Below are 19,987 nucleotides of genomic sequence, written 5' to 3'. Positions count from 1 at the left end.
CCAAGTAACACTCTCCACTTTCTCTTTCTTGATCCGGACAATCAACATTTTAAAACGAAACAGAAGACATTTAGGTGATGGTATCCTCTGTCCCTGTGGCAACATTTACTGTGGCCTGCTATGATCTGGTAGGACCATTAAGGGTGTGGAAATCTTTAATGATGGTATTTCAATGACCTGAACCCAGCAGAGAAAGCAAGACCATAATGATAATACTATAATATAATAAAGGGCAACATATTAGCCATTAGGAGATGTTTGGCAGAAAATCATTTCTTTCTTTCTTTGGTTCAGAGAAGATGGCATTAAAAGAGCACGTTAATGACATTTGCAGATATTACTAATGAGGGAAGCTGTGAATGCTAAATGAGGACAGGAAAAATGATTAAAAGGGACCTAGAAATTTTTTTTTTCATGTGCAGGAAATAACAAGCAACAGTATATTTTAGAAGTGGGAGGTGGGTTAACCTACTTCTGACAGATGGGGAGTAGAGTGTATGTGTGTGTGAAAGAGAGAGATTTAAGACACAGTGATAATCCCTTTTGAACCTAAACTATAAATGTATGAACCATATTCATGCCCTAGCCTTCTACAACCCCCGCCACCATAGGTGTTGGGCTATAGTTCTCATTGTCTCAAGCCAGCAAATTCATGCTGCCTAAGGATAATGGGATAATGGAAAACACCATTATTTGAAAGACTGATCCTACTGGAAAGATGGAGAACCCTTGGCTGGACCCCAAACAAAGGTTGGACCCTGACTCTTATCACTCCCCACCACTACAGGTGATAGTCAGGGATGATGGGAGCTGTGTTGCCAGTCCCCTACATTTACTGTATCTGGCTGGAGACTGCATCTTACATATGCTCTACACACTGAGCAACAGATCTCTTTTGTTAGTTTCCAAGGCATTTGCCCATGCTAACTCCAAAAATCTTGACTTCCAGCACATTAAGCTCCTCTTCCACAGAAGGCAAGAGGAACATTACTGGGCATGAAGTCCACACTATAATCTTGATCAGAAACCCAAAGTGAGTAGAGTTTTGTAAGAGAGGAACCAAGACTGGTTTACACATCTGAGAGGGACAGTTCTACAGTTTCTTACCTCATCAGTCACCTTAAACCTCTTCAGCAAAGCAACAAATTTCTGCTTGAAGTTTGGTTGCTGCAATGAAAAGGAAATAAATGAGAATGTGGTAAGCTTTTAATTTACCACTTGATCTAACCACAAAAAACAGAGCTTGGAAGAAAAAGACTTTTTGGACTATGTCAACCATATCCCTTAGCTAGAATGCAGGATGCTGGGAACTACAGTCCAAGACAAAAAGAGTAACATTTCCAAGCTCTGGCAAATACACAGCAAAACACAGATTTTTCTGAGGGGCGTGGAAGCTTAACTCACAGACAAGGCAGAGGAAAATCTCAGGAGGTTCAGCTACCAATTTTGGGGGGCTCTGAGCAGGGTGTCCTTTATGCATCCCCCACAAGTTATCTACCTTCCCCACCCAGTACCAGCTGCAACTTAGGCCTCCTACTGGTAGTGCTACAGTCAGGCTCCCGCTCCTCTTCACTCATGAAATTTATTGCACCTTCCACTCTTGTTATAATGTTGGTGCTGCCACTGGACATGGCTACTCCTTTGGTGTTCTTTTGTTGTCTGTTTATCAAACCATTTCCTGTATTGCTATGTACTGTATATGCATTATCCTACTTGAGAGTATGTTTTTTCCCTGGAAAATGATTAACCATCCATTAAGAACCCAAGCCCTCCCTCCAGTCCATCTGCCTTTGTCCAGGCCTTGGAGGTAGAGAGGAACTGCTGGACCTCTTACCCTTTCCCTCCACCACTCTCTTCTCCTTCTGTGTCATGTCTTTTTAGATTGTAAGCCCGAGGGCAGGGAACCGTCTAACTAAAAAGATTGTATGTACAGCGCTGTGTAAATTTACAGCGCTTCATAAATAAAGGTTAATAATAATAATGAGCACAGCAGAAAGTGAAGAGAGAGCTGGCAGTCTATCCTTCACACTCACCAACCTTCAGCCTTAACCAGTGTCAGCAGAACGCAAGAGAGAGGCTGGTGGTTGTATTGGCACCACTCTTAGGAGGCCCAAAGTGGTGACAGGCACTAGTAGGCAAGAAATCATTGGCCCCCAAGTAAGCTGACAAGACATACAGAGGCTTACAAAGTGCTGCAACACTTAGCTGCTGGTGCTTTGTCTGACCCCTAAGATATGGTACTCTGTCCCAGTTACAATTCCCTACCTAGATGTGCTTGCAACATGTGGTGGTCCTACAGGCGAGAAACAGCTGTTTCAGACGTAATTTATTTGCTCATGCTGCCTATCAACACTGTTTTTGCTCTGACCTTCTCTTAGATGGCAAAGACAAATGACAACACCACAATAAATGACCATTTAATAAATGAAGAAGGGGTGAGAAGCAGCATTTAGGGCACAGAACAGAACATAGAAGCAACATGGTATTTGCTCCTGGATTCATAATCCAGATTATATTTGAGTGTATAAGTATTTGAATGACAGGGAGACTGTCAAGACCCATTATCGCCTCAACCTTAACAGAACTGTCACTCTGCCAAGAAGCCATTCTTTCCGTCAAGGTCAAAGGCACGTCAATGTGACAAACTACCGCCTGCTCTAGTGCTTTGCACACTCCATATGTGTGGGAAACCTGTCATGCAAACAAGCATGTGGAAGAAGGAAAATTGGGGTTTGGAGTTGGGGCAGGAAAACAGAATGGACAAAAGAAATGGGAAATAGCAGAAACATAAAAAAAAAATAGATTGTTCAAAAGCAGCTGCCATAAAGGCCTTCTCTTGTGATCTTGCAGAGAGAAAACATGCTTCTGAGCATTTAAGACTGAACCTTATGTCTGAGTTATGTGTGTGTAGGATCATGCTGTCTGGCTACTGGCTGGGCCAGTAGTTTGCTCAAAAATAATCTCAGCATCTATGGGGGCAACTGTATCTTAAAAATAAAGATTTACAAATAGCCCACAGTTTACTCATGCTCTCATTTCCACAAAAGCAAAACAAAAAACATGTACCTGGACAAATAAAAGAGGAGGCTAGAGAACAGCTTGTGTTGATAAACAGAACAGGCCCTGTGATTTCCCTAAGATCTTCTATCTCTGTATTTGCTCTCAAAGAAGTTCATGAAGCCACTCAGAGTTTCATGGAAGATGAAGGGGGTAAGTATGAAGTGAATAAGCAAGACAAGCAGGACATGCCACATGGTGTTGCAGTATGGGCACTCCTTTTCAGTGTACTAGCCAGCAGAGTAAAATTTGCACTATTCTGCCTCTACAGATCTTAGGGAAATGGATCAGATAAGAGCTTTTAAATCTTCTCATGCCAATTGCCGGCATCTCTACAGAGGTGCAACATGTCACAGAGTACAAAGACGACCAAATAGTTCAATTGCTAGATAGTCTTACAAGAGGCTAAGCGACATTCTTAGGATGCCATCTGCTGGGAGAATCATAGAGCTTCCCATACACTGTCTGTACTGCTGGATATACATTTTGTTTCCCAAGCACTCCCTTTTAGAAAGACAAAAACAATTGACTATACTCTAGTCATTGACGTGGTTCTGATCATTTTCCGCCTGGCTTTCTTTGGCTTGCGCACTTCATCTTCTTCATCGTATAAATCCTGAACAGCAAGAAATGACAACATATAATCAGAAGCATCGAGCATACAAAGTGGTTTCCTCCTCAAACTCTTGCTAGAATTCTTATACCTTGGATTCCTAACAGTCCATTTTCAGGGGAAAGAACAATAATACTGGAGAAACTTCCCCAGAGGATGGCTTTCCAAAGTCAGAAAAATTACTTTATCAAAGTAATTAGCAGACCTTGGGAAAGCTAATTTTGGACAGCATGTCTCAGAATTCCAAAATCACCATAAAATAACTTTAAAAAACATAATTCTGGGTTAAAGGGATAGGGAAAGTTTGCCCAAAATGATCCCACTCTAAGTGTTCCTTCACAAACCCTAGCTCTGTGCCTTCAAGAAAATAGTTACCTCTGTTGCCAGAACTCAGTGTTTAATCCCCTAATGTTTTCACTCAAATTTAGCTGCAAAATAAAACTAGTTCACAGTTCCTGGAAAGTCCTCTGAGAGCCCTCTGAGGGTCTCTGGCCCTTCTGCTGCACCAGGATTGAACCTCCCTCTTCCTGAGATGAGAGCAGCTTACAAGGTGTAGCTAGGAGGTGTCACTGAAACACCACCGTCTTCCAAATGAGAGGGAGGCAGGGAATTTCTTTATAAAACACAATTTTTACATGGCAGGAGAAAAAGCTATCTCATCTGCAGTCTCAGGGATTGATATCTGGCCTTTTCATTCCTCTCTATTTTGTGTGAGACCACTCTAAGATGTTTAACTATCTATTCAGCAGGGAGACTGGTGACAGTTCAGATGCTAAAATGGAAGGAAAAACATTAGCAAGAGGCAGAAATAAGAAAATATGCAGGGCATCAGTGCAACCACTCTCTGATAGATGGAAAAGACAGCACAGGGAGAAAACCATGTTGTCTTAATCTCTTTAGGGCAGCTGTGAGAGACAGGTACATCAGGAACTATTGGAAGATTTCTGGTAATTTGCAGTATATCAGCAAAGCTGTCCAGCACCAAATGTATTAACAATAGTGACAATAAAAAGACTTCCCCCTCTTTCTAAATTAATCTATAATTAAGAGAGATGGAATCAAGAATGCTTGGAGGGAAACAGAGAGTAGACTGATTGTTTATGTATGTATTAATTAAAATATTTCTATCTTAATGTATATCTAGAATATACAGGGGAAGAAATAATAAAGACAGGGGAAGAAATAATAAAGACAGGGGAAGAAATAATAAAGAGTCTTGCCGTAATAAATTAGTTCAAAACAATCCAACAGGAAAAAAAATCCAACTTCTGTTTAAAGACCTCCAAGGAGGGAGACTCCACCACACTCCAAGGGAGTGTATTTCACTGTCGAACAGCCCTTACTGTCAAGAAGTTCCTCCTAATGTTGAGGTGGAATCTCTTTTCCTGTATATTGCATCCATTGTTCTGGGTCCTGTTCTCAGGAGCAGCAGAAAACAAGTTTGCTCCCTCCTCAATATGACATCCTTTCAAAGATTTAAACAGGACTATCATATCAACCTTCTCTTCTCCAGGCTCCCTAAGCCATTCCCCATAGGGCAGGGTTTGTTGACCCTTCACCATAGTAGTCTCTTTCCTTTGGACACGCTCCAGTTTCTCAACATCCTTTTTGAACTGTGATGCCCAGAACTGGACACAGTATTCCAGGGCGTAACCTGGAATAGAGTGGCACTATTACTACCTTTGATCTAGACACTATACTTCTATTGTTGCAGCCTAAAATTGCACTGGCCTTTTTAGCTGCCTCATCACACTGTTGACTCATGTTCAATGTGTAGTCTACATAGACTCCTAGATCCCTTTCACACGTAGTCTCGTTCAGCCAGGTGTCTCCCATCTTATATCTGTCCATTTCATTTTTCTGTCCTAAGTGTTGAATTTCATTTTGTTAGCTTTAGCCCAGCTTTCTAGTCTATTCAGGTCATTTTGAATTTTGATCCTGTCCTCTGGAGTATTTTAGCTACTCCTCCTAATGTGGTGTCATCTGCAAATTTGATAACTATGCCCCCCAATTCAGTCATCCAAGTCACTGATAAAGATGTTGAATAGCACTGGGCCCAGGACAGAACTCTGTAGCATCCCACTGGTTACTTCTCTCCAGGATGAAAATGAGCCATTGTTGAGCACCCTTTGGGTTCAGCCAGTCAACCAATTACAAAGCCATGTAACAGTTACCTTGTCTAGCTCACATTTTACAAGCTTGTTTACAAGAATGTCATGGGAAATCAGATGTCCAGTTTTTGTATGGAAACATTTGTGAACTTGGTTCTAGTTTTGAACATAAACTCCTGGGCTGGGCATTTGCTTGAAACACCTATTCCCTCATTCTTAGCATGTATCCTCAACATAATCATTATCTTGCACCTGGTTCTGACAAATCGATCTTCTTTTAGTACTTTCACCCCAAAACAGCAGTTCTCACCAAATTTGAAGTAAGTCACCCCTGGCTTACAGGAGGGGTGTGATATCTTTCATGTAAAGGCAGGAAGACTTACAGGAAGGTCTTGAAACCAGATCTTATGGTATGGTAGGTCTGGAAACTAAGCCTTACAAGGAATGATTTAGGGACCAAAGTATGTTTAGCTTGCAGAAAAGAAGACTGAGAGGACGTCATAGCAATCTCTGAGCATCTATAGCAGGGGTAGGCAATCTTTTTGAGCTGGGGGCCGGGTTGCTGTCCCTTAGACAACTGGGGGGCCGAAGCTAAAAAATAAATAATAAAATAATAAAATAAAATAACAAGCAATAATAAAAATTAATGAAATAAAACAAAAACAAGCAATAATAAAAAATAATGAAATAAAGTAAAATAAACAAGCAATAATAAAAATTAATAAAATAAAAAACCAAAAAATAAGTATTTTATATTTAAAAAATTATTAATAAAAAACCTCCAAGGCAGACCTGAAATGGCCACTGACTCACCTTTCCACCTCCTCCTCCTCCTCGGCGCAAAGGCTCCTTGGGAAGCCCCGAACGCGGGCGCGCAAATGGGGCATGCACGTGCGCGCTGCCGCTGGCCCATGCTGCGGCCTGGGTGGCGCGCGCAAAGAAAGAGGAGCCCATCCCCTTTGGCCAGCTGGCCAATGGCTGGCTGGCCAAAGGGGACGAGCTCCTCCATCCTAGCCCCCCACGCAGGCGGCGGCGCTGCCCAGGAGGAGGAGGGCAGCATTGCCCAGGAGGAGGAGGGTGGCGCTGCCCAGGAGGAGGAGGGCGGTGCTGCCCAGGACAGAGGAGGAGGAGGTGGGCTGGCGGCCAGCCGCATTAGCAGCCGCGGCAATGGCCACATGAGCAGGCCCGGCCCGGAGGCCGGGACAAAGGCCGGGATTGGGGGGGGAACCGGGGTGGGGCGGGCAGGCGGCAATCAGCGGCAGGACTGGGCTGGGGCCGGTCTCAAGGCCTCACTGGGCCGGATCCGGCCCGCGGGCCATAGATTGCCGACCCCTGATCTATAGGCATGTCAATTAGAAGATAGAGTGAGCTTGTCTTCTGCTGGTCCAGAATCTAGATCACAAATCAATGGGTTTAATTTTTTTTTAAAAAAGGATTCCACCTAAACATTAGGAAAAAGTTCTTTACTGTAAGAGTGTTTAGACAGTGAAACAGGCTTCCTTGGAAGGTCATGGAGTCACCTTCTTTGCAGGTGTTTAAACAGGTTAGATTAGCCTTTCTCAGGAATGCTTTAATTGCATATTCCTACAGGGCAAGGGGTTGGACTAGGTGGCCCTTCACACTCCTTCCAACTCTAGTATTCTATAATTCTACAAATGTGAGAGACAGACATGCATGAGGGAGAGAGGGAGGGAAGCGGGTACCTGGCCTTGTACTGCATCATCACTGGCTTCCTGTTCAGAAGAAAAACTGTCATCCTCTTCTTCTGAATAGTTATCAATATCTGGAGAACGGTCTGGAATGGGAAAAGGCAGAGACCATGACCAAGCTGGCCTGTGCTTGTAAGAGGAAAGAGGAAAAGGAAGGAGAATGACGGAAAATGCAACAAGGAAGTTACAAATTCTGATACTGCTGATTAGCAGGGTGCCACTTCAGGGATTCTGAAAGGGGTGGGGTGGCACAAGCAGCACAATAGAAAAGATGGCAAGTGTAGTAGCAATGTCATTTTCAAATGGCGGTAATGGCAGGAATACCATGAGACAAAAAATCAGATCAATATTTTACTCAAAGTGTTTTACATCAACTAGTACAAAAGAAAAGTGAACTACAAATAAGCCACCCTCCCCCATTCTGGCATCCTCCAGATATGTTGGATCACAGTTCACATCATCCTGAGCCTGTAGGCTAATGGTTGTGATAGCTGAAGATAAAGGGGTTTGCAGAGGGTTCAGGAGAGCAGGGGCTGAATCCAGGCTCAGCCATGTAAACCTACCGGGTGAACTTGAACAAGTCAAACTCTCCTAGCCTCAGAGTATGGCAATGGCAAATACCCTCTGAAGAAACTTGTCAAGAAAACCCCATGATAGGTTCACCTTAAAGTCGCCAAAAATCGGAAAAGACTTGAAGACACAAACAACGCACAAAAAGACCTATATCTGGAGGATGCTGTGGTGTGGTGTGGATTGAATTAAACCTCATGTAGTGACACTCTAGGAGCAAGACATTACCAGAAGCTTTGATTTTGGGACCAGAGGGGACGTTTCCATCTTCATGGTCAATGGGTTGGCTGGAGAGGGAATAGATGCTGATTTCGGCCACCCGAATGCTCACATCCTTGATGTTGCTGTGCAGGCCCAGCAGCTGCCCTCCATCTGTTGGGTGTTGCATGACCTGGGTAAGAAAGGGATGAACCACAGTGCAGGAGTCCTCTCAGCAAAGGAAGTTGCTTTCCATCAACTCTGATCCATTTAATCCAGTACTGTTGACACTCTCTGGCTGTGGCTCTCCTGGGTTCTATGCAGAGGTTTTTCCCAGCCCTTATCTGGAGGTGCTAGGGATTGCACCTGCATCCTTCTACATGCAAAAGAGAGGGATAGCCAAACATTCACAGCCAGGCCCAGGTTTCCTTGCAGAAGGCTCCAGGTTCAATCCCCAGCTTGAGACGGGTCCTGCCTGAAAACCTGGAGAGCTGCTGTCAGCCAGAATTGAAAATATTATTTATTATTTAGTTATTTACGGTATTTATACCCCGCCCTTCAGCCTTAAAGGCTCTCAGAGTGGCTTACAATTATTATTTTTAACTAGATGGTTCCCTGCCCTCAGGTTTACAATCTAAAATATTAAGCCACTCTGGCAGTGGACAAGTGAACCAGGAGAGCAGGGGACATTTTTGTCCAGAATCCTGAATTTGCAGCAGGTTGCACTGCACTCCACTGCCATGCCAGGTGATGCAACATCATTTCCAGTTTCATTTTTGGCTGATTTTGCAGAGATATCTGCCTTTCATGTGTTTTAGGATTTGAGGTGGTAGGAGCAAACAAGATGCATTTTATGACTGTTCATGAGTGTCACCTAGTCCCCCCCACCCCGATGAGAGCTATCTGGATAGGTGGTGTTTTGAGGGTCTACAAAAACATCTTGGGGGAACCACACTTTCCCCATTGCTGGGCTGGAAGGACCAATGGTCTGAGTCAATTTAAGGCAGTTTACAATATTTGTATATTGCTAACATGTTCCCTCTGAGGCATCAGTGTTCTTCCATGAATAATCAGCACAACCACAAAACTACTGCCTAGAAAGGTGGTGGGGTCTCCTTCTCCACACATCTTCAGAAAGAGGCTGGACAGCTACCTGCTAGGACTGCTTTAGCTGGAGATCTTGCACTGAGCAGAGGAGTGAACTAGATGGTCCATGAAACTCCTTCCAACTCTATGGTTCTATGACTTCATATGACTCTATGACCCCTGAGAACCTGAATAGCACCCGCTATTAGCACTTCCTGCACACCCATCAGCCCTAAAGTGGCTTAAGGTGTAAACTGCCTGTTTACTTCCCTTACCTCAGCCATGTTAATAATGCCCACGGCCAGAGTTTTGTAGCCCAAAATAGTGCGGTTCTTGTATCGCTTTCTCCGCTGCAGCATGATTTGAAGCTTGTTGCCATCTCTTTTCAGGAAGTGTGGGTACTACAAAGGAAGGTGGAGAAGGATTCAGATACAAAAGCATTTTGTGTTTTCCTCTGCTATGCTCAAAACCCTAGCAAACCATTCACTGTGAAAAGCCTCAAACTGTAATCCTAAAACACTTTTACAAGTGAGTAAGGCTGAATGAATATAGTGGGATTTGCTTCTGAGTAAGCACACAGAGTATTTTGTTGGCCAAAACCCAGTTCTATTCTACTTGTGAAAGACCAAATCCTCTTTAATAGAACTCAAAAGAAATTCCTAATGATTCTATTCGTAAATGCACTGTCTCTTCATTAAACAGCTGAAGAAAAAGGAAAGGATATTAACTATCTCACTAAAGGAGAAATCTCTGCTTTTGGGCCAGCAAAGTTCAAATTACCTGCAATGAAAACGTCAGTTCCAGGTCAGTTTCCATCAAGCCTCCAGGGGGTAGAACATATTCATTGGATCTCAGGACTCTCTTTGAACCCTGTAATGAGACCAGGAATCAAGTGTTAGAGTCAATCAGTGCACCATAACCTCAGCTGATCTAGCTTCTGTTTCCCCTCAGCAGCTGGAGATAAATGAAAAGCAATAACAAAGAAGTTAGAGACTTAAAATCAGAGTTTGGAAAGCTAATGTTTGGAGTTACAACTCCCAAAACTCACCAACCAACATGGACAATGTCTAGGGGATTTTGGGAGCTGCAGTCAAAAAGCAGTCCTCCTAAGATCTAGTTAAGATGCAATCACGGCACACTCCTCATGACAAAAAAATTAAAAAGGAAAGAAAATAATCTTTCAAGTTAAATGATAATGCAGGTCAAATGAAGGAGGATGAAGACCTTCTTCATTTGACAATACAGTACTTAGTAGACAATACTAAGCAGTTCCAGCGAGAGGGAGGAACAGACAACAGAAGAAAAGGAAAATATAAAAGGGAACAAAAAAAGGAAGGAAGAAGGGAAAGCAATAACTTAAGAGGTAACTAGGTAGAACTTTTTCTCTTAATAATTGAGAGCTTTGATTGAGAGTTCCTGCATGGCAGGGGTTGGACTGGATGGCCCTTGTGGTCTCTTCCAACTCTATGATTCTATGAAATACCCAAGCCAAACCCTCTCTGAAACAATCAGATAGAGGGTGTGTTTCAAACAGAGATACTGTACTGCTTTTACTTTTTAAATTTATTCCAGCATACTTTACCATTTTTAGAACAATAAAGAAATATGTACAATAAATAAAATATGTAAGAAGAAAGGCAAACACAATGCCAAGGACCCTTTGAAACACCCATTTTTCACACCTGTTCGCAAGTCTGAATTTAAGGCAAAGGGGTACAACCCTATCCACCTCCTAGGCCAAGGTATGATCGCCCAACCATTCATTAATCTATCCAAAATTCCTCTTGTAGGAAAAAGGGAGGAAACATCCAGATTGTAAGAAACAGAAATACTACACAATTTAAGATAGAGGTGAGTACATTGGGGAGTGGAGGGGGACTAGAGCTCTAAAGCAGAAAATTTCTAGTACCTTACCAAAGAACTGATAGAATGTTGTAGTACAGACTGACCTGTAGTGCCTGCACTGGCATCCCTTTAAGGCCAAATGAAGTCATTTGTTCTCCCTGGTCTTTCACTTTTAAAATTATTATTATTATTTTAGTTCCTTTGAAACTGGTGGTGGTGGCTTTTCCGTGTGCATCCACTTGTTGTTTTTAGCTCCTGCAATTTGTATAGCTGGGTCTTTTAAGGCTATGTTGGATTTTTAAGAGAGATCTTGTAGCACCTTTGAGACTAACTAAAGAAAGAAGTTGGCAGCATGAGCTTTTGTAGACTTAAGTCTACCTCCTCCCATGCATTCAAATAAAATAATAATTTGGATTTTTAAGATTTATTCTTATGGGCTTTTTTAAAAATGGTATTTTACTTCTGTTTTTTAAAATTGATTTTATATGACACCTAAGAAATCTGTCTTAAATGCATCGAAGCCTACAAATGATAAGTCAATTGTTACAATTCAACTACATCTCAAGGGTCAGAGGTACCCCAATCCAGTTATAAAAGTGAATTTCCTGCTCAGAGGTGTTTACAGTGAAGTGAGTCTCTGGTTGCTATCCAGAAAAGTCAGCAACCATTTTAGCAAGCCCAAGTGAAGACTCTTGAACTGAGGATGCCTGCAAATGCTCTGTACACAGTGCAATTTGCCGAGATCCCTATTTCTCTCTGTCTGTCAAGCTTTTTCCAAGGAGAAATGGCCAGTTTCCTGCTCTGTTGAATCAAAGCGTTCATATCAGTGCTGCAGGCCTTTCTCTCTGTGTGTGTGTTCTCCATACTGCCAAGAAAAAGTTCAGAGAAGAAGCCAGGGAAAGCAGCAAAGTCAAATTATTTACCCGTCTTGTCTTATTAGCCACACTGCGCGAGCGTGACTCTGGGACAAATATTACAAGGATCTCTCTTTGATAAAGTGGTTCTGCTTCCAGCGGGATTATCTGCAACCTGGCTCACCTTGGGAGCAGACAGGGAAAAGGATTAGGTTGCCCAGGATTTCAGTAACACCCTCACTTGCCCATCAAGACTTCTGAGACGTTGTGCTGGTAATGCCCTTTTAATTAGTTTAAAAATAATATTAATCCCTTGAGTGTTATCAAAGACAGTGCCTGAAAGGCAGTGTGTCTGATGCTTTCAGAGTTTGAAAGCATCACGCATGAGGAAAAAGTGGCTGCTACATTCCTCTTGAGTTAGATGGCATGATGAATTAGTTACCAGTTATGGCAAGGGTTCTATTTGGGCTGTAGTCTGAACTACACGTCTGTATGAATAATGGACATGTGCTGCAAGCATTTATAAAGAGTTTGGAAAAATTGCTTCCTTGGACTACAGCTCTCAGAATCACCTAGCCAGCAGGGCCACTGGCCATGCTATTTGGGGATGCTGGGAATTGTTAACTTTCCTAAGTTCTGGTCTATTGCTGCAGAACATGTTCAAGCCGATTTCCAGGTGAGTGTGCATAAAAATGTGCTATTTGCGGAATGCTGATTTGGAAAACAGTAATGAGTAAAATACCAAGCACAATACAAAAACACTAGTTAGTCATAATGTTGCATACAAGAGAGGGGAGAATATGTAAAAATAAACACTATATGGTTGCTATGTTTATAGTCTTCCCCAAACTGGTGCCCTCCAGATGAGTTGGACCACTTCAGTTCCATTATGTCTGATTATTGGCTGTTCCAGCTATGGCTGATGGAGGCTACTGTCCCCTATATCCAGATTGCAAAGACTAGTATATATACTGCTTGGCTAATAAATAATAATAAATAAAAATTTTATTTCTATCTCCCACTAAGCTGTATACATTAGGCAAAATGAGTCTTCCAAAACAACATGTGGAACAATAAGGGAGAGAATATGGTTCTCTCTCCACAGTTTATGCAAAAAAATAAAAAAGGAAAGAAGATTATCTTTTAAGTTAAATGATAATGCAGGTCAAATGAAGGAGGATGAAGGGCTTGATGTTTTTAGGACTTTGGAACCCTGCAAAGTGCAGTTAATAAAATGCTTTCCAAATTAATGCTTTTAAAAATTTGTTCAGTGTATGTGTGAACAGCTCAGAGACTCATCACAGTATCTGAGAAAAGTGTTTTTATTTTTCTCAAAGCAACATGGGTTCTGACAGCTTTCCCTTAACTTCATAACATATGTGCAACAGAAATTCACACTTCTCTGAGCAGATAATAAATTGTGGTCTGCTGATAGGATTGCTGAGAAATGTTACTGGTCGGGGGGACTCCAGCAGTTGTAGTCCAAAACATTAATGTTTCTGAGCATTACCAAATAAACTCTAATGGCCATTTTTCTGGTTGACCACCCAACATCTGCTAATGCCTAGGACCTCTACAAATAAATGTTATCAGCATGAAGTCGAAGGCTTTCACGGCCAGCATCCACAGTTTTCTGTGGGTTTTCCGGGCTATGAGGCCGCATTTTGGAAGAATTTATTCCTGAAATTTCACCTGCATCTGTAGCTGATATCTTCAGAGGGTGGTGGCACGGAAGTATGTTGAGTATATATACATGTGTGACCCTTGGTTGTGTGACCCTGCCTTCCAAGCAAGGGTCACACAATTATATATACCACACATGCTTCCATGTCAGTTAATAAACTGAAGATATCAGCCACAGATGCAGTCAAAATGTCAGGAATAAACTTTTCCAGAGCATGACCATATAGCCCAGAAAATCCACCGAAAATGTTATCAGTGTTGAAGTAGGCAGATCTTGGTTAAATCTCAACTGGCACTTCCTGTTCTTAAACAAAACCACACTTTGAGGATCTCTTTACACTTTCTAAAGTCTTGACTATTACTAATCCTTGGGTGTATTTTCTTCTTTTGTAAATTTAACAGACATCAGTAGAACATGGGTATACCTGGTTGTTGTGTGCACATGTTTTAAAAAAATCTGCCCAGCCCCAAAGAGCGAAGTCAGCATCTGCCCTAGTTTTAGTCATAAAAAGATATTGGTACCAGATTAATATGCTGGTTAAAAGAGTAAAAAATGATAACCTTCACCTCAAGGATTTTGGGCAACCAGCCAGATACAAACTCTGCTATGTGTACAAGAAGATGTCATTTCTTCCTTATTGCCTACCACACATATTGTTGAAATGCATCTTGGTCCACTCAAAAGCCAACATGCTCCTTTGGCTCACACAAAATGAACAATCTACACATTCAGAGGGAAGCAATAAGAAGAAGAATAACAGTAACAATAACAATAACACAGTATAGTCTTTCTGGCACTATTTTGATGTGAAGATACGGTTGCCAGGTGAAAGAAGAGACAGGTCTCTAATCACTTTTAATGGTGGTGCAGAAAAGGGAATTTCAGTAATATTGCAAGCAAAACCTGCTGAAATTCTCTTTTCTTCGCAACCATTAAAGAAACAGGAGCTCTCCCCTTGTTTTACCTGGCAAGTCTATGTGAAGATGCTCAGAACCACACATTTGAGTGGACACCCCCCAATAACACAAAACCCAGCACGGTGCACACATGGGTAATGCCAATGTCACTGAGCTGCCAGTTCCGCTGATGTTAATGGGTGGTGGTAGTATTTTCTACCACAATTATTGCCATTGCTCTTATAGGTGACTGGCAGGTTGCCACCTAGCTGCCTAAAGCATCAGCTGATAGAGAAGATGTTAATGGGTAGAAGGCTGTGTTGCAGGATGCCAAGTAGCAAGCAGGGCTTATTGGAACTTAGAAAAGTCACACCATTAAACTACAGCTCTCAAAACTTTGGCCATGCTGTTTGCAGGATTCTTGAGGTTATTGTCAAAAAAGTATGACTCTTGCAAGGACTGGGGCTGGCAGTGTCAGATAATTAAAAAAAAAAGGTCCAGAGCTCTGTTCAGCACCCTATAATGAGCGGGCAGGTAAGCCAGCATCCTGCATGCCATTTGGTAAGATGTAGGGGGTGCCAGGAGTCTAGACCCACAAAGGTAATCTATGGGCTGCAGCTTTCCAAAGACTACAATTTTTCTATTCTCAGCGTGCCTTTTTCTCAATCTTGGACTGAAAGCAGTTTACAAAATTTACAAAGTACACAGATAAATTCTGCATTATACAAAAGTTACAATATAATGAGACTATAAATTAAGAAAACCTAGAATCATAGAATTGGAAGAGACCACAAGGGCCATCCAGTCCAAGCCCCTGCCATGCAGGAACTCTCAATCAAAGCATCCCCAACAGATGGCCATCCAGCCTCTGCTTAAAGACCTCCAAGGAAGGAGACTCCACTACACTCCGGGGGAGTTTGATCCACTGTCGAACAGCCCTTACTGTCAGGAAGTTCTTCCTAATGTTGAGGTGGAATCTCTTTTCCTGTAGCTTGCATACATTGCTCCGAGTCCTAGTCTCTGGAGCAGCTGAAAACAAGTCAGCTCCCTTCTCAGAATGACATCCCTTGAAGTATTTAAACAGGGCTATCATATCACCTCTTAACCTTCTCTTCTCCAGGCTAAACATCCTCAGCTCCTTAAGTCGTTCCTCATAGGACATGGTTTCCAGACCTTTCACCATTTTAGTCACCCTCCTTTGGACATGCTCCAATTTCTCAATGTCCTTTTGGAATTGTGGTGTCCAGAACTGGACGCAATATTCCAGGTGGGGCCTGACCAAAACAGAATAGAGTGGCACTATTACTTCCCTTGATCTAGATACTATACTTTTACTGATGCAGCCTAAAATTGCATTGGCCTTCTTAGCTGCCACATTGCACTGTTGACTCATATTCAACTTGTGGTCTACTTGGACTCCCAGATCCTTTTCACACGTAATCTCGTTCAGCCAGATGTCCCCCATCCTATATCTGTGCATTTTATTTTTCTGCCATAAGTGCAGTACCTTACATTTCTCCCTGAAGTTCATTTTGTTAGCTGTGGCCCAACTTGCTAGTTTATTCAGGCCATTTTGAATTTTGATCTTGTTCTCTGGGGTGTTAGCTACTCCTCCTAACTTGGTGTAATCTGCAAATTTGATAAGTATGCTCCCAATTCTGTCATCCAAGTCGTTGATAAAGATGTTGAATAGCACTGGGCACAGGACGGACCCCTGTGGGACTCCACTGGTCCCTTCTCTCCGGGATGAAAAAGAGCCATTGTTGAGCACCCTTTGAGTTCGGCCAGTCAACCAATTACAAATCAAAAAGAAGAACAACAAATATAAACAACACACCACCAGCCCCAAGCAGCCAGCCTCCAAAAGTCTGATGAAACAAAAAATTTGTCACCTGTTTGTGAAATGATAGTAAAGGGGGAGTCAGTTTAACCTCGTTAGGAAGAGAGTTGCAGAACCTGGGAGCAGCCGCCAAGAAGGCCCTCTCTTGAGTTCCCACCAGATGTACCTGTGAAGGTGGTAGGTTGTGAAAAAGGCCTCCTAGGAGGCTGAATCACATGCTTTTAATGAATGAGCATGTAGATGTACCATACACTCCCAAAATATTGACTAGAAAGCTCACAATTTGTTAAAACCACTCTGCTTTGCTTTCTAGCTTTAAAAAAAAGTCCCCATGACAGCTGACAATAAAATATTAAAAACAGAAACTCAGTAAAGACAACAATAAAAGCAGACAGAGTGTCAACTAAACAAAACTATTAGTAAAACACAAGTGTGACAGAAAGCATCTATTTAAAACCTTGGGGAAAACAATGTTTTTTATCAGGCACTAGGGATGAGAAGGCCCAGGGGAGGAAATCAAGGATATACGTGTATGTTCCTATCTTTTTTCCCCCCAAGGACAATTTTTTAATTTTTCCAGTGGAAAAAAATGGAAAATTGGAAAGCAGAGAAATAAGCTTTGATAAAGTATTTTCTCCTTTAGAATGAATGAAACTTTTTTTTAAAAGGTTTGCTCACTCAAAATGACAGAACTTGTGCAGGATGTAAAACAGCCCACAGAACTAAAGAACAATAATCCCTGTGTATACTCTAGACATATATATCACTCAAATCCAAGATGCATTTGTGCACCTTGTGGATGCAGCCATCCTCATGAGAGGAGCAGGCAGAAGGGTCATTTCTTGTGGTGATGATGATGATGCAACATTAAATATTTTAATACAGTGGTACCCCGGGATACAAAAGCACCGCGTTACGAAATTTCCGGGATACGAAAAAATTCTATAGGAAAAAACTGTTCCGGGTTACGTTTTTTTTTTCGGCTTACGAAAAAAATTTTTGGTGCTTTTCGGCGCTTTTTCGCACCAAATCGCGGCTTCCAGCGCTAGCGCCTATGGCTTTTTCGGCTTGCGAAAGATTTCGGGTTACGAAGGGCGCCGCGGAACGGATTATTTTCGTAACCCGGGGTACCACTGTAATTACCGTGTTGAATAAACCTTTACATCTAAATATGCTGTTAGCCTGGTCCCTAATAATGTGACTACATGAGACTGTTTCTGACCAAAGGACACACTTCATTTTATTTATTAAGATGTTTATGGTTTCTGTCTTCCCCTTCCTCACTAGTTCTCAGATGGAAAAATCTAAGATACTGTATATGTGCTTAAGAGGTATATGGTGCAAGAGTCTGCACCTCTCTTTAGTACAGGGTATTTTTTTTACAATGTTTCTTGTACAAAAGGCCAAGGCTTTTATGTTTTTGTATTTCTTAAATAATCCAAATAGTACCATTTTATATGCTCAATAATGAATAAAGCACGCTAAGTTGCAAAAGCAGTAAAATAAGATTAGACTTCATATGAAAATAAGTATTACAAATAGTTAAATTTCCAATTACTTCAGTATTTTTAGAATTTTTTTACATATCTACATGGCATGTAAAAGTCAAGAAGAAACACCAACCATCCCTAGACACAGCATTGTGCAGCTGAGATGCTGGCAGTTCATGCCACTGAAAAAGCCACTGAATGACAGTTTTGGAAGAGTGAAAATGTCCCTGTTGCCTTCAAGCTCTCACTTTAGCATTCCTGATGGGCCTGTGCTGGAAATAGAATGTGGGACCAGATGCACACCTTTGGTCTGATCTAATATGGCTGCCCTTACATTCTCACATTGGAAACTGGTTGAAAAGCCTACCACAAAAGCTTCAAGAATTGGCAGACTCAAACAAGAGCTAGCAGATATCCTATTTTCAAACAATATATGGCTTTCTATCCCAAAACTGGTTTAGTGAATAATACCCATAAACAAACTGATAGTCAGCAAATGTCTTCTAATGTTGGTGAGATTATACAGTAGCCCCTCCACATTTGCTGGGGTTAGGGATGGAGGACCCCTGTGGATGTGGGGAAAGCATAATTTTTTTTTAAAAAACTATTCTTTTTACCTGAGAGAACACCTCTCTAGGAATCTCCAGGTCCTCAACTCTATGGTCAACATCTGCCAGAAGTTGATCATAGAATCATGCTGGAAGACCTACAAATGCCTAGAGAAGTGTTTTCTCTAGCAACTTCTAGGTTCTCCAACACAACCTCCAGCAAAAGTGTGCCAGAGGACCTAGAGATTCCTAGAGAGAACATATTAATCAAAACCGCAAATAATCAAATCCACAAAAGTCAAAACCACAAATGTGGAGGACCAACTGTATTCCTATATTCCTGTGCCCATTTAAAAGGTCAGACAATAACTGCAGTAACTCAACAGACCTCAACAGCAGTACCGTGTACAAAGCACTGCAGTAGTCATGTCTGAAAGCTATCGGGACTTCTCTCTCGATGGTTCGACACAATCCTTTCATTGCATAGACTCTTGGCCTCATTCACAGAACTGAGGGAAGAGCAGACAGCGGAGTCTTTGATTTGTAACTCTCCCATATTTTCCCATCATTCTTCTTTTTCTCCCCGTTACCACAAACAAATAAATAAAATTCAGGAACAGATGGAACCACTGCACAAAGCCATTTTGATTTACAGTACAAGGAGCTCTCACAACTGGTGCACATAGAAGCTATTGGTGCATTCAAAGTAAGACACCTAACAGGATTGACAAGGTCTGAATGCGATCCTTAAGGACATGGGTCTGGAACATATGGCTGTGTGTATAGGCTGCAAGCAGACACCCACAGCTGGTTTTGCACCTTCCAGTTTTGCATCCAACGTGTGTTGCTTCTTTGCCAGTGCTACAACTGAAAAATTGGAACTGATAATGCAATTGCAAATCTCTTGTGCATCCTCTCCTAAATAAAAATCTTCACCTGAAGTTGTTACTAGAACCTGAGCCACAATGGTTCTTTCCTTTTGTCCTGTCTTCCTCCTTTCTGTTTAGCTACCACCACAGAGAGCTGCTGCGTAGAGCCTGGAGTCACTCCACAAAGTGCCACCACACTTAGAATCATAGAGCTGGAAGAGAGCACAAGGGCTATCCAGTCCAACTTGCTGCTGAAGTTATGAAATAGGTGCTCTGAGTAATCGTGGAACTCCAAATGACTTCTAGGAAATTTTGTGACCACAGGCAATTGCAAGCTCACCACCTCTGTTTAAAGAAGAGTGCAGCCCTATCTAAAACAGATTATCCATCTACTGTACTCCCCATCGCCAAATCCAATACCAATAACATGGCCACTTTGTCCAGAGTAGGTTTCAGCTAATTAGCCCTCAGATCACATCTTGGATCTTGGAAACTAAGGCTCTATATAGACAGCCAAAATAAAGCTGCTTTGGGTCACTTTGGAGGTATGGTGTTTCAATGATGCATGCATCCTAAGAGTCTGGAAGCTGCACCAAAGCTGCACTTCAGTCCTTAGG

The 19,987-nt window shown here is 42.0% G+C and overlaps 1 protein-coding gene across 5 annotated transcripts in view; it reads right to left on the bottom strand.

Annotated features, from left to right (window-relative positions):
* The window catches only part of LOC121919744 (phosphofurin acidic cluster sorting protein 2-like), a 275,361-nt gene that overhangs the window by 42,672 nt on the left and 212,702 nt on the right, over positions 1-19,987 (bottom strand). For all 5 annotated transcript variants that reach the window (XM_042446626.1, XM_042446627.1, XM_042446628.1 and 2 more), the window contains exons 3-8: positions 10,125-10,214; positions 9,620-9,745; positions 8,289-8,451; positions 7,485-7,576; positions 3,593-3,673; positions 1,108-1,167 (exon numbers count right to left, since the gene is read on the bottom strand). In XM_042446626.1, the coding sequence (XP_042302560.1) occupies positions 1,108-1,167; positions 3,593-3,673; positions 7,485-7,576; positions 8,289-8,451; positions 9,620-9,745; positions 10,125-10,214 (612 nt within the window). The remainder of the gene's footprint in view (positions 1-1,107; positions 1,168-3,592; positions 3,674-7,484; positions 7,577-8,288; positions 8,452-9,619; positions 9,746-10,124; positions 10,215-19,987) is intronic.

This window comes from Sceloporus undulatus, chromosome 1 (assembly GCF_019175285.1).
Source record: "Sceloporus undulatus isolate JIND9_A2432 ecotype Alabama chromosome 1, SceUnd_v1.1, whole genome shotgun sequence".
Lineage (NCBI taxonomy): Eukaryota > Metazoa > Chordata > Lepidosauria > Squamata > Phrynosomatidae > Sceloporus > Sceloporus undulatus.
This window is presented reverse-complemented; position numbering and strand designations above follow the sequence as displayed.